The following is a 13,851-nucleotide window of genomic DNA, read 5'->3' as shown; positions in this document are numbered from 1 at the left end:
AAGCAGTGGTATCAACGCAGAGTACTCATCACAATAATATAGTATTATTGGTGAACATTTCTATCGCTAAGCGATATTATTTACATTCACCGACATGGTGATTGCATTTCGCAAAGTACACAAAGATTTATGACTGGTTTGATTGACAAGCTGCATATATCGGTCTTGCCTTTTGTTTTGCCAAATCTGTGGCTTTTTTAGCAGCATCTTTCATTTTTTCTGCTTTACCCTGTAGAGAGTGCTGCAAATCTTCCGCGAGACTTGGCTTTGTCGTGAGATTATCGTCCATCGTGCTACGACCAGCTTGCATAGAAAAACTCATCTGAGAAAGTTTTGGATTTAGAAATTGAGCTGTATGAGGAAACATATTTGTAAGGACATAATTAAAGCCTTCCGACATCTTGGTACAGTTTTTCTTAAATCGATCTAATCCAAATGCTTGAATTGCCCTGCTAAAACCAAAGACTTGACTGTCAATCCATGCCGATCTCTTTGCAACTGTCCATTCTGGATTTTCATCAGAGGTCTGATAAACTACTTTTTCAACAATGCTCTGGAAGAAAACACAATTGTTAGAAACATATATAGTGCCTTCTTTTTAATCTTGAATATTTCTGTTTCTATCTCAACAATGTAATTTACAATAATTTCAATCAAAGTAAAACTTGTAATTTAGAAATTGATTAATTTAATTTATTAAATTAAATGTGTGTAAATCTACTTAAAAACAAAATTTTTTTGGAAAGTAGAACACTTGATCTTTCTTTTTCTATTATCGATTTGAATTAGCCTACCATAACTTTGGCATAACCCAAATTTCTTGTGTAAGTAGTCAAAGTTTTTGCTTCTGGATCAACAATGCTTTCCTCTACAATTTTGACAACATTTTTGCTGATAAATCTTTCTCCCCATTTGGGTACCCTATTGGTTTTTGTCAATAATCGTTTGGAATAAAGCTTTCCATTTCTAATTTCTCTGGAAATTGTATCCTCGGTGAGAACGTGCAAACTGCAAAAGATATATAAAAGTTCTTTGTACACTGATATATACTTAGTGTTATGTAATGTTTGAAAGAATAATATGATGTAACGGTATGTTTACGCACCTATGTGGATTCGGATATCTTTGAAAGAATCCTCGAACGACTTGAGTCCAATCAAAATGAAAGATTGTGATGTTTTCATAATATTTCACCATTGTATCGACTTTCTCTTTTATTTTTTGTCTTGCAAATTTATGAAGAAAAGAGCGAGGAAAAAAATAGCGGAAGCTTTTGCCGAATTATCAATGAGATTGATAGAAGAAATATTAATAGATTATATTGCGAATATCACAATCGGATCAGAGTCCGCAATAAAATCGCCGCATGTTGAACTTGGTGTAAATCACGAAGACGTATATACACAAGGCTTCATTCGGCCTCGACGCCGGGAATGACTAGAGATGATAGAATGCTTGAGAATGTGTAAAAATGCGTACTCTGGTGTACTCGCAGTAGTAGTTCTGTTCTTTATAGCTGAATTGAGTTGAACTAGCTGCACTAGTTTAGAGTTGATCTTTTTCTCTCCACGTTGAAAGGAGAAAGATAAACTCTGAACTAGTGCAGCCAACAGTTCAATTCAGTTTAGCTAAAGATCAGACCCAGTTAGGCCCTATGCACAATAAAGAAAATATTAGGAATAGATATAAATATCAAATTTCAGGAAAAGCAATTTGGAATCATTTTACTTCAAACAAGGGAATGGAATTGATTAATTATTCCTAATTTTTAATTCATTATATGTTAATTTATTCAGTTCCTTTGTTGAAGTAAAATAATTTCAAATTGCTCTTATCCTAATATTTAATATTTATTCCTATTCTTAATATTTTCTCTATTGTACGTAGGGCTTTACGCATTCGTGCGCATCGAATATCTACACACCACTACACAGTGAAAATTGAAAATTATAGGTTGGAATTTGACTAATCAAAACAAAAGATCTTAAAATTTCTGATTAATCAAATTTTAATCTTTAATGCATAGCTTGATACGGGCTTAAGACATTAAATAAGAAATCATTGGAGACTGTTCAATCACTCCGTAATTAATGTTAGAGTACACCATATTGTTGACACCATTAATGAACGTAAAATCTTATTGGTCGAAGTATATGGCGCTTTATTCAAGAGGATGGTAACATGTCGAATATATTGATTGGTTGCTATCAAGATTCTTTATTCTAATATAGTCATTTACAGCAAACTTGAGCGGTGAAACATTAGAAGTTACATTGCTTACATGACTTTTACGAAATTATTAAATTAAAACCAATATGAAATAACATAATATATTGCAATTTCTCTCTTTGCTTTATTTTGTAAAATATAAAATAAGATGTTTAGTTTTACATATCTAAGATTAAAATTTATTTAATGATGAATACTTAATGCATCGCTTTGCACTTCATGGCTCAATTGTGTCTGCAGATTCGATAATTTATTTTTTAACGCCGCGATCCCCATCATAACGATATTTTCAGGTTTTAATGCACCACTACTTTCTACGTTGAAGTAATATTTGTTTGGTTTGGCTTCCCAATTAAATGGCGCTTCATCTAAAACGTACATTGTGATATATACAATCGGCTGTAGAATAACATTGAATGGTTATAGCTGAATGTTTTATACTCACATTGGTCTTCTTCTAATTCACTGTATTCTGATTTGGGCCATTCATCTGGTTTAGGATACAAAGTGTGTCTCATAGCATTATCCGGATCATATTCAAAACTTACACCAGCAGTTGGATTCCACTTGGCGTGCTCCTTTCCAAAACCTTTTTTTGCATATGCTCTAAGTTTCAACTCTTGCCCCTTTCGTAACTTTACTATTAATATTTCTGAAAGATTTCACATATGATAATAGTATTCTTTTTTTTTATTAGCTAAGTATAAAATAATTGTTAGCGCATGAAAAGATACAAACCATCAGTCTCTCCATACTCGCTTGCATCGTCTTCCCTGTGCCTAGATGTGACAGGTAATACTCTAGGGTCACTGGATTTAAAATCTGCAGTAGTTACATGTCTAGTTTGGTCTTCAGTGCATTTAACATCAAGTGTGAATTCAACACTGCATTCTGGACAGAAATCCATGCATTGACAATCTCTTGTGAATTGTATTCTGTCAACCACCTAAACAAAGAAATTTTCTGTCAATTAAACTGTATCAATTAAATTGTTTAGTAATGCATCTTATTCGTATAAGTTAAAAAATAATTTTATTATATAGTTATTTGCATTGTAAATATATGATTTATTATAGTGCTTAATTTTTTAATAATGGCTTAAAACTTAAAAAATATCAAGACTTAAAGCAAAAAAATCTTTTTAGAAAGAATTCTTTCTACGTACATCATCACTGATTAACGGTATCATCCCAATCCGGTGTGCCAAGAATTCATCGCTCAAAACAGTAGAATTAGCTTCCAATTGTATCCAATCGATGGCCATAGTCGGAGTCTCGGCGATAAAAACACGTCTCATACTATTTGCAACACTGAAATAGAAACATAAATTATAAATTAATTGAAGCTACATTTCTTTACATTTAAGTATTTATCTAACCTCATCTATCTCACCTCAATTCAGTATCTTCTACTTGAAATTTAACATTTTCTTCAGTTAAATCCGAAATATGAACAGACGGTTGATTAGCATATGGCATTTTATTTTATAATCAAAACGATTTTTTTATCATGGTAATATCAATCTTTTTTGCTATTTCTTTAATGTGTATGTAATCAAAAACCAAACATAACATGTGTTTCACGCTGATTCTCGCTATTTCATGCGCGATATGATGAAGGCTGCGATCGAGAAGATGCTAGAGATGCTTCAAAGCATTGCATTAACCAATTAGAATAAAGAAATCTTTACTCTCTTTGCCCTGATTGGCCAATTAAACGCTTCGAGCATTTCTAGTGTCTTTCCGATCGCAGCCGATATGACAATGGCTGCGATCGAGAAGACGCTAGAGATGCTTCGAAGCATTGCATTAACCAATCAGAACAAAGAAATCTTTATTCTTTGTGTCCTGATTGATCAACCAAACGCTTCGAAGCATTTCTAGTGTCTTCCCGACCGCAGCCAATATGACAAATCAAGTAAAGCGAGGAGCACACACTTTTGCATAAGCGCATAATCATAAGCATAAGGAATTTGATTGGTCAATTTCCTTATGCATAAGGAAATTGACCAATCAAATTCCTTATGCATAAGGAAATTGACCAATCAAATTCCTTATGCTTATGATTATGCGCTTATGCAAAAGTGTGTGCTTCCCGCTTCATACTCTCTGCATCAATCATTTTTCTATATACATACACACATATATAAATATCATACTCCTCATTTACACCCCCCCCCCCCACACACAATTCGTGTATATATTTCAGTTAGAGAAAAAAATACATTATGCATTTTTGGGAATTTAATAAAGACAAACGTGTGGAATTAAAATTAAAATATTTTATTAAAAATTGATCGCGGAAATCACTCGGCAAAGATTTATATTTTATAATGCATATATTCACACAAAGACGTGCCAAGAAATAAGACTCGTTTAATATTAACATTGAAAATTACATTAATTCCTTGCTGATTCAAGCAAATTGTGTTTTACATGCAATAGACATATATATAATAAATAATAATATATATAACATAATATAATGTTGACGAGAGATTTAAACTTAATTCTACGCATTTGCAATAAGAAATATGATTCTTTTGTTGCTCTAATCTATTTTTTCTCTCTGCATTCTCTAGTATGGCACTCATGTTTGGTAGAAATTGGAAGACGATGGTTCATGTAATGCTATATTATATGTGAATCATCGTAAATATACGATGAGCAAGTTTCATTAATCTTATGTATGTGTCTTGTGTCATTAATATAAATTTGTTCCGATGGATGCATAAATAAATAAAATGAAATAGATAAAAGCTAAAAGGAGATGCATTGAGAAATATACTGCTTAAAATGATTAGTGGAATATGTATTTAAATAAATATGTGTATAAGGTTCTAGTAAATATTTTAGATCATGAATATTTCTCTTAATGCACGATTTAATATACATCTTGTAGTAAATACTCTTGTTTAAATATAATAGTTTTTTCAAATACTGATTTAAAATTTGGAGATTTTATTTACAGGTTTCTTTAAAGACATAATTCCATTGTCATTTTGAGCAGTGTATTAAAAATATCTTTAGTTTGAAATAAATGTTTCTGCTGAGTATTACAGAAGATAATATGCGTATTATCAGCTCGATCGATTAATGAGTTTCAAAGTTCGTCGGTGAAACGTTCGATATCCTGTAAATGGTCACCATAATCTGTAGCTTCGCTACCAACAAAAACATCGTGATGGTCCAATATTTCTTCGAACGATAACCTATTATCATGATCATCGTCGGAACCTGCGAATAAATGATCCACTTCGTCGCTTGCTATTTCTCTGAAATAAATATTGATAAGGAGATATAAAAAACAGTGACATTTTCCATTATCATGGATATTTACAAGATAAAGTTTACAAATTTGACTAAATTCTTTGCCATAAAAAACTTATTCTCATGAAATTTTAATAAAGTTTTCACGATCTTCAATACATATGAAAATAATGAAAATCTATTATAATATTACAATATAAATTGTTATAAAATATAAGTTCGAATAGAGAAATTCTTTTTACTTTATTACATATGTTACAAATTGAATCTACTATTATATTTGAGATTATTTGAAGTAATAAAATATATGCAATCAATAAGATTAATTTGAAAATTTGCATAAATAAACTAAATTTGCATTGTAATAAGATTTTTAAATATTGTGTACGTATAGTCTACTCACTCATTACTTGGGATAAGCCAAGAAAGAATTTCATCCGAATTAAGTCTACCATCTTTATTTTTATCATGTTCATAATCAAATTTATCCTTTTCTGATAGTAACCATTCTTTATCCTTGGACTTAGCTCTATCACCGATAAATTCCTGAAAATTAATGTATCCATCTTTATCTGTGTCTCTGTCTTCCAAAGCTTGCTTCAATAACAATGAGAACATTCTAGGTGTCTCCTCAGGATGTGTATAAGCTTTGAATTCCTCTAAATCCAAATAACCATCTTTGTTTAAGTCTGCAGCTTCAAACGTCTCTTTATCATCTTGGATCAACTTATCGTCGAGTGCCAAATCTTCAGGATCGCTGCCATAAGCATCCTGCAGGATTTCATCCCAGGTCACTTTGCCATCTTCGTCTGTATCAGCCTCGTCTAAGCGATCTTGAGATTCTTCTGCAGAGAGCATGCTGTTTACCAAATTTATCAATTTAGATCTTTCAATAATTTGATGAGATTACCGACTTAAATAATATTACCCAAATGAACGCAAGATCCAGGCTTTTAGTTCATTTCTCTCTATATATTTATCATTATTCGGATCCATCTTTGTCAGTAAAATTCTTAATCTCCTCTTGGACTCTTCTATTGGAAGTTTATCAAATTCTTCTGCTTCTTTTATACTTCCTTTAAATAGAAAATAAAATATTCAGAATAAAATATACCGAGTAAATTTTATTTGAAGGATGAATATAATTCTATGCGTATCACCAATGTATAATAACTTTTTTTAGCCTTTTAAAGAAATTAACTTTTCATAAAATAAGTAACAAAATGAAATCGTAGATCGTATAGATTTGGAGCTTTAAAGGTCTTAATGAGAGAGTTTTAAAGTAAACGAGAAAAAAAAATATAAACACCAAAAAAATGTAATCGCCCCTTACCTAGAATGGCTTCATGATCAAACTCCTGATGATGCTCGCCCTCCGCGTAATGGTCGGCATCGCGGGGGCTGAAGGCCCCGTCCTCCGTCCTCTCATTGCTGTCAATCTTGTTGTGCTGATGCGTGTGAATGTGCGCGGAGGCCGTGTCACCGAATGCCGGCAACCACACGGCGACAAGGAACAGAGCAACGATCACTCGAGCGATCATCGCGCGTCTCTCGAGGTCTCGAGAGAGTGACGGCACAGTATAAATAAGAACAGTAGGTTCGCTCAGCGCCGGCATCTTTGATCCCGATGCTACACGATCGCCATATATTGCTGATTGTGCGCGAACTGTAATTTGAATGATAATAGATAGCTAAAATGGAAATCTACGTATATCTAATTGTGAGACTTATAAAAGACACGAAGAAAAATTAATTTAATATTTAAAGCTTCTAATTCAAATATAAATTTATACGAATAAATATATACGGTTATATTGAAATAAGTTAGTAAATATATGTGATTATACACAATGAAAATGTAAAAGCGACAATATACGAAAAAAGAATTATACAAGGAAGATATAAGATTAAAAAATATTAATATACATTTGTACATAAACAATATACATTTGTACGCTCGCGGTCAGAAATGCTTTCCCATCTGAATTTCACACATTTCGGGATATATCCGACGCGCATGTTTAGTCTCTAAAAATAATATTCGTGCATTATGAGTGACAATTTCACAATCGGGTAGCAATCGAATGTGATTGGTTCTTACTTCTAGAACCAAAACAAATCAATGTCGAGTGTTGGCAAGACGATCCTTAACTATTGTGTCTGCTGAACGGGAAAATGACTGATATTTTATATTACATTCGATTACTGATATTTAATATTAAATAAGTCACATATCAGTTTTGTCATTTTTCGAATCACCAACAGTCATAAAATGCAAATATTTAGAGACAAAATTATGCGCGTCGGATACACCCCGATACGCGTGCAAATTCAGACTTTTTCGATCGTGTAACTTTTTTTCTAGAACGAAAAAATGATCGAAAAAGCCAAATGAAAAGACATTTCTGATCGCATCTGTACCATACACGCCGCTTCTAGTGCGACGTGTAACGCCGCGCCTGCGCAATAATCGATCCTCTTGAATATACTCCTTTTCGCGCGAATTGGCAACAGTCTGATGTTATCAACTTTTCATATTTTTGAATTATACAGTTGCACAGAGCAGTTATCGTTCACGTCGCGCACGGATGCGGAGTAGAAGTTTCGCGTTAAAAATCTCGTCGTGTATCCGTCGCCAATGTATACCGAATATATTTCTCTTCGCGTCAAGTATTTTCGTTATCGTTGATCGCGTACGTAGTGCGAACTAACGTTTCGCTATTTCTCTACGTACGTATAAAGTGGCACTTCTTCGACGAAGTTTCCATCCTGAATTGGCGTCGTCTCGTTGGCGTTGTATCGCGATTCGGCAACGAGAGGAAGCCGAACCTGGCCGCCGGATGTTCGCCTCTTTAGTCGCGACGCGTGTGCGGAGTCACGATTCTCTGTCGTCCGGGTGTGCCGAGAAGTCGTTGTTCGAAAATAGTCGACGGCTATCGTCGCTGACGTATCGTCGCGTCTATTTTCAACCGCGCGCACGTGTTAGCTGATTCTTTCGAGCGTGTAAGTTGAAAGTTTCTTTATTTAAAGCATCGGATCGATAACAGGAGCCGAACATCGAGGATTTCATCGTGGGCTGACGCGTTCGTATTTTACGTTGGGGCTCTGTTTGTTATAGGAATTTAAAAGTGAGTACTTCTCGATTTTGTGTCCTTTGTATATATCGAATATAAATATATATATATATATAATATTCGTGACATAATTATTTAATATATATTAAAGTAATATATGTGTCATTTGAAATATTTTGTATTTATTGGCTGGTCCGCAAACGTAAAATTTCCCTTTTGGCATATGGCGGTCGCGAGAAGTTTCAAATTAACGGAAATCGTACGCTAGTCGATACTCGAGTGGTAAGCACTGTCGGTAAATGTTACGAAGTGCAGATAACTTACCTGCATTTGATATATTTTTGGCAAATAAACTTTGATTAATCGTCGATAACAACGTTTGCTTTGAATACCGATAATACAGATACATAAGTTAACAAACATATATATATATTTGCAGCATTATATTTCAATAATAGACGTTTTAACCAATTTGAAATTTGTTTTTTCTTAGAGAAAATATATTATAAGATATCAAAATCATAAAATTCATCAACTTTCTCTGTTCTATTTTATTATTATAAATCTAATCAGAGTCTAAGTCTCTCAAATAAATTAAATAACAATTTTTGTCGTCTAATTTATTTATTTATTTTTTTTTTTTTAATTTAGAGATCTTACTTACTGACTAAAAAAAATCTATCATTAAAAAAATAATGCTATAAAATATATTCTTCTTACATATAAGATATATAAAATTATTATTGATATTTTACTATAGTTAGAATTTTTCCACACGTATACATATTTTTTTTTTAAATTAAAACATTTGCAGAAAATAATTAATTTCATTAAATAATATGTCGTTAAAATAAAATCAGATATGAATTATATAGAAATATTTATACTAGCATAAAATGATGAGAAAAATATCGATATTATATACAATTATTATTATAAACAATCATCCCTTTGTTAATGAATAAATAATTATATATGATTAAGCAATATATTTTTCGACATATTATATGGGTACTATGGGTATCTGATCAAATATTCTACATTTGATACATATGTAATTATGCATAGTCTCATATATTGTATAATATAACGAGTTATACGGTAGAAAATTAATATCAACAAAATTACATACGTATACATATTTTTTTATAGCATGAATTAGTTTAGCGTCGAGAGGTTTAGCGCAGAGGTTCGCTTGCGCGTATTTATATTGTTTCATCGGATTTCTGCAATATTCCTTTTATTATGTTAATTAAATTTTGGATATTAATCTCTCGCGCATTTACGTTTTCAACGCGCGAGAAAGCGAATATCGCGTAAAATCTGTTAACGGTTATAATTATTAAAATATGCGTTTAATTCGCGGGACGTATAACGCGTATCAATACATTTTACATTGTTATATATATTCCGTGCCAAAAATTTCGAATTGTCACTATCTTTTGTGTGCAATTGTATGTAAATTACCAAAGGGCGAGAATGGTCAGAACTGATTGGCGAAACGGAAATACGGCTGTTTTGCATCAGTACCCAATGTGCGAACCGACTTCCGGTCTTTTCTGGGATTTCGCAAGAATTTTTAGATCAAAAGAATTTAGAGAGTGTTGTTTTTCTTATTGCGAAAAAATATCCGATGTTATTAATAATGATTTTCTTAACTTTAAAAACATGGATTATTTCATATACTTACTATATGACGCGCACATATTTTTTTATTTAATTACCTTTTAGAAAATATCAATTTATAATAAGATATTATATTCAAACACGGCGTTATATAAAGATATAAAGATTTTTACACAAATAATTATATTATATATTTTAATGTATATTTAATTATATATTATCTCTTGATTTTTTTATTTCCACATTACGCAGTAATAATTTAGTCTATTAGTTATACGTAGACTAGGTTACTATGATTAATTGTCCAGACAATAGTATTACGCGGAAATGACGAAGATCGTCGGAAAGAGCGGTTTCGTTGTTCCGTATAAAATTCGGCGAGTTTTGCATCGCGGATATCTATTTGCGTAATTCCTCGCGTTTCGTTCCGCTAGAGTGTTCGCGACGAGGCGGCGATTCACCACGTGCTCATGTGATTTTGATACTTTGGCGGGGTGCGAAAGATCGAGAGAAACGTCAAACGGGCGCGTAGCGGTTTTCCTTCTGACATTCAAATGTTAGCCGTCGCCGTCGATGAAAAAGGATACGTACGAAACCGACGCCGCCTATTCATCGCTCAAAGGGATCATTTATCAACATATTTGATATGCTCCCCAAACCCACCTCCCTTTCTAGCCCGATATAGAGGAGAACCGGCATCGCGAGAGCAAGATACTCCTCTCTTTCTCTCTCTTCGTCTGTTCGCGCACTCGGCTTCCATAGAAATAATATGCTAATCGCGCGAAGGCGGAGTTTAAAAAGTGCTCCGATAAATTCTCGAGACTTTTGACGTAATTTCGCCCCTTCTCGTCGCCGCCGCGACGTCTTCCGAAAGATTCTTTTTGCGCGCGCTTTCCGGCGTCTTGAGAGAACTTTACCTTATACCGTGTAACGTATCCCCGGTATGCATATATCATCGAAGCGATATACTTCTCCTCGTAGATCCTCGTAGATCCACCGTGTCGCGCATGCGATCCTTTTTTTCTTCATCAAAATATTTTACCGGCAAAATACCAGGATGTATCTGTAATAAATAACAATCAGTTAATTTATGGCAACAACATAAGTCGATAAATTTGATTTTGACAATAATCTTTCAGCACTATAATTAAAAGATAAAAATTACAATAATTTTATAAGTCAAAATATGTTTTTCGTTGCTTTCTAAATGATGGAATCTCACATGTTTACGAGAAATTTGTTTACGGTATACGAAAAAATTCTCTTGCAACTTTTTTAAGGAAATACATACATTCGTAAAAGTTTACTCTTCATATTTCTCATTCCGTGAAAATATTCACGGAATAGCTAGAGATATTGAGTTATGTATTTAATCGATTAACAAAATCCTTTTGAAAGTCGAAACCTTCCAATTTTCTTTATGCGGCTACGTGCTCGTGCGTGTTGGAACGACGCGATGTAAGTGATTGACGCGAAACGTTAAGATCATTTTACAAATCCCCTTACCGGCACTTATGCGCGCGGTGACGCATACGCACATATTTATGCACCCCTGTCCCTTATATATATCGAGACCTCATACATACATCGGTCATATTAGCCGCAAAAGCCCAAACGTCTCAACACTGAGAAACGATGTCGATGTTATTTAAAAGTGTTTGTTCAGAACTTGAAATTAAGGTCGCCGAAAAAAATTGTCATCAAAATGGAGATTATTACTTTATGCTTTTCTTTAATTTTATTGTACTTGATATTCCTTATATTTTATTACTACGAGAGGCAAGCTAATCGTCTGAACGCAATCACGAGCGATTTCCACCGCAATTTTCGAAAGTAATAACAAATCTCTATGTATTTTCATCAATCGTTACAGACGTCAGCGTCGGATTGATCAATCGAACGTTTATTTCCGAAGCGCCACGTCAGCGAGATACAGTTTCAAGCATATTGATGCGAGATACGCGGCCGAGATCGCCGTTTACTTTAAGCCCCCTTTCCATATTTATCTCGATCTACTTCATTACGGCCACTTCGGGCGCTCCTTTTTCCGTCTTCTTTTCCGCCGAGTGTCTTTCGGTTAGGATTACGACTCACTCTCCCGGGCGAACGAATGGCCGCACGGTTATTAGGATCACCGCCGGCGCAGATTGCTTTTGCGCGAGCTCAGAATTTATGGACGGCGATGATAAAGTCCCGCGGAATCATAATCGAATGTCTTTCACGAGAATTCCGTTGGAAAAGTCCTCGATGCGATGACGACTGTAAATTCCTCGTCTCGTTGGATTGCGTTCTTCAACAGAAAGAAACTCATGAGATTATTTTTTAATTTGATCGTCAACGATTTGTCATTTTGAAATTTTATCGCGCGTGAATAATTAAGAATACATTTCAATTAAATATTGAGAATCTCGAAAGAGAACAATACAACTTTAATTTCGGAAAAATTACGGGGATTGACAAAATAGAGAATAAATTTCATATATAATTAGTTGCTTTATCGAAAAAGATATGATAATATATTTAAGAAATTATATTTCAATTTATAATAATTTACAGAATGACTAGAAAGTATACTCTAACACAATATCAATTATTTATAAGCCATGATTTTGGAGACATATTTTTTACTGTGTTGAAAATTTTTCAATTATCTTTTATCGGTCCTATAATTATATATGATTATTATATATAAAATTTAAACTTTAAATTAAAATTTTATTATATATTATTATATATAAAAGCGGTCTTATTATTAGATATCTCGTCGATCTTTTTTTTTTTTTTAAATAAAGTAATATCTTCTATCAGAATACGTCGGAAAGTATTGCAAGTATTTGCGCGGTAATGTTCAGGAATTCTTCCTACCCTCTGACGAGGCATACGCCCCGCGATTTAAATCGTCAACTTTTATGGGGGTAGTTTTCGCGGAGACGGTCCGCGACAAGCCAGTATAAAAGGGGATGGTAGCTTCCGGTGATATGGCGTCTTCTCGCGGAATATGGCGGCAACTGTATACAAGAGATAGCGACAATATTGAGGCAACGAGAGCGCTCCAAAGAAAACCGAGTAAATCCTGGTTCGCGTTCGTTGCAATGTCGGGTCGATGTTCTTCCTCGATATCTTTTCTATTCGATTTTATGCCGCTTATTTACCTATCACTTTTACGTAATAGTAAGATAGCGTTCCAAAGCATATCAAATCAGATGACATTGTCAATTAGACAACAGATTATTTAATCAATCTTCTATAAATTATTTTAGCGATAAAATTAAAAAAAAAAAAAATATAATAAATATTACATTACAAAAAGTGAAAATAAGGAGTAAATTCTTCTATATACAAAATATTGCAAAGCGTGGAAATGATGATATCATAAACTGGATAAACATCCTTTAGTCAATTGAAGAGGAGGAGAATTAACATCTCAAGGGGCAGGGTAACCGCACTCGATGATCGTGGATTAATACGGGGATTGCGCTGAAGTGCGCCTTCCTTCGCAATCCGCTGATTGCATCTGGCATTTGTGTCACGCTCTTGAGCGCCCGGCCGATATGCCCGGACAAATTGGAAATTGGTATTCAGCCCGTTGCTCGCCACTGGACGGCCAGACGGATTTGCGAAGGAACACCTTAGCTCCCGGATAACTGAGCAAG

At 33.8% G+C, this 13,851-nt stretch overlaps 3 protein-coding genes across 6 annotated transcripts; all 3 read right to left on the bottom strand.

Annotated features, from left to right (window-relative positions):
- Positions 1-32: 32 nt before the first annotated feature.
- On the bottom strand, positions 33-2,007 carry Prel (preli-like). 2 transcript variants are annotated; one of them, XM_070310882.1, is made up of 4 exons: positions 1,925-2,007; positions 1,106-1,437; positions 795-1,008; positions 33-553 (listed from the first exon to the last, which is right to left on the bottom strand). In XM_070310882.1, exons 2-4 carry the CDS (start codon positions 1,195-1,197, stop codon positions 128-130), a joined length of 732 nt encoding a protein of 243 aa, XP_070166983.1. In that variant the 5' UTR covers positions 1,198-1,437; positions 1,925-2,007; the 3' UTR covers positions 33-127. The 2 variants fall into 2 exon arrangements, with proteins under 2 accessions (XP_070166983.1, XP_070166979.1); XM_070310878.1 differs by lacking the exon at positions 1,925-2,007 and having other exon boundaries at positions 1,106-1,746.
- Positions 2,008-2,248: 241 nt separating this feature from the next.
- On the bottom strand, positions 2,249-3,783 carry Rpii33 (RNA polymerase III subunit RpII33). Its single transcript, XM_070310868.1, has 5 exons — positions 3,622-3,783; positions 3,395-3,539; positions 2,968-3,175; positions 2,675-2,881; positions 2,249-2,597 (listed from the first exon to the last, which is right to left on the bottom strand). The coding sequence occupies exons 1-5, from the start codon at positions 3,705-3,707 to the stop codon at positions 2,413-2,415; spliced, it is 831 nt and encodes a 276-aa protein (XP_070166969.1). The 5' UTR covers positions 3,708-3,783; the 3' UTR covers positions 2,249-2,412.
- An 808-nt stretch (positions 3,784-4,591) lies between these two features.
- Positions 4,592-11,184, bottom strand: LOC138944231 (reticulocalbin-2). Of its 3 annotated transcripts, none has more exons than XM_070315142.1 (5): positions 8,233-8,371; positions 6,832-7,164; positions 6,427-6,574; positions 5,902-6,357; positions 4,592-5,503 (listed from the first exon to the last, which is right to left on the bottom strand). In XM_070315142.1, the coding sequence occupies exons 1-5, from the start codon at positions 8,264-8,266 to the stop codon at positions 5,332-5,334; spliced, it is 1,143 nt and encodes a 380-aa protein (XP_070171243.1). In that variant the 5' UTR covers positions 8,267-8,371; the 3' UTR covers positions 4,592-5,331. The 3 variants fall into 3 exon arrangements, with proteins under 3 accessions (XP_070171243.1, XP_070171244.1, XP_070171248.1); XM_070315143.1 differs by lacking the exon at positions 8,233-8,371 and adding an exon at positions 11,116-11,184 and having other exon boundaries at positions 4,593-5,503; XM_070315147.1 differs by lacking the exon at positions 8,233-8,371 and adding an exon at positions 7,446-7,549 and having other exon boundaries at positions 4,593-5,503.
- Between the last annotated feature and the right edge of the window lie 2,667 nt (positions 11,185-13,851).

The sequence above is a fragment of the Polyergus mexicanus genome, unplaced genomic scaffold (genome assembly GCF_030449975.1).
Source record: "Polyergus mexicanus isolate NDT 795.1 unplaced genomic scaffold, iyPolMexi1.0 SCAF_2, whole genome shotgun sequence".
Taxonomy (NCBI): Eukaryota; Metazoa; Arthropoda; class Insecta; order Hymenoptera; family Formicidae; genus Polyergus; species Polyergus mexicanus.
The sequence above is the reverse complement of the archived record's forward strand: the minus strand, read 5'-3'. Positions and strand labels throughout refer to the sequence as shown.

Bases quoted from the DNA above. Each gene is read 5' to 3' on its own strand.
- LOC138944231 (XM_070315142.1), bottom strand. From the start codon at position 8,266: ATGGAAACTTCGTCGAAGAAGTGCCACTTTATAC. The intron at 6,575-6,831 runs GTAAGGGGCGAT...TTCTATTTAAAG, and splicing joins TGATCATGAAGCCATTCTAG to GAAGTATAAAAGAAGCAGAA. The intron at 6,358-6,426 runs GTAATATTATTT...TTTGGTAAACAG, and splicing joins TGGATCTTGCGTTCATTTGG to CATGCTCTCTGCAGAAGAAT.
- Rpii33 (XM_070310868.1), bottom strand. From the start codon at position 3,707: ATGCCATATGCTAATCAACCGTCTGTTCATATTTCGGATTTAACTGAA. The intron at 3,176-3,394 runs GTACGTAGAAAG...TTCTTTGTTTAG, and splicing joins TACCGTTAATCAGTGATGAT to GTGGTTGACAGAATACAATT. The intron at 2,598-2,674 runs GTGAGTATAAAA...TGTACGTTTTAG, and splicing joins TGAATTAGAAGAAGACCAAT to ATGAAGCGCCATTTAATTGG.
- Prel (XM_070310882.1), bottom strand. From the start codon at position 1,197: ATGGTGAAATATTATGAAAACATCACAATCTTTCATTTTGATTGGACT. The intron at 1,009-1,105 runs GTGCGTAAACAT...TATCTTTTGCAG, and splicing joins AGATATCCGAATCCACATAG to TTTGCACGTTCTCACCGAGG. The intron at 554-794 runs GTAGGCTAATTC...GTTTTCTTCCAG, and splicing joins TGGGTTATGCCAAAGTTATG to AGCATTGTTGAAAAAGTAGT.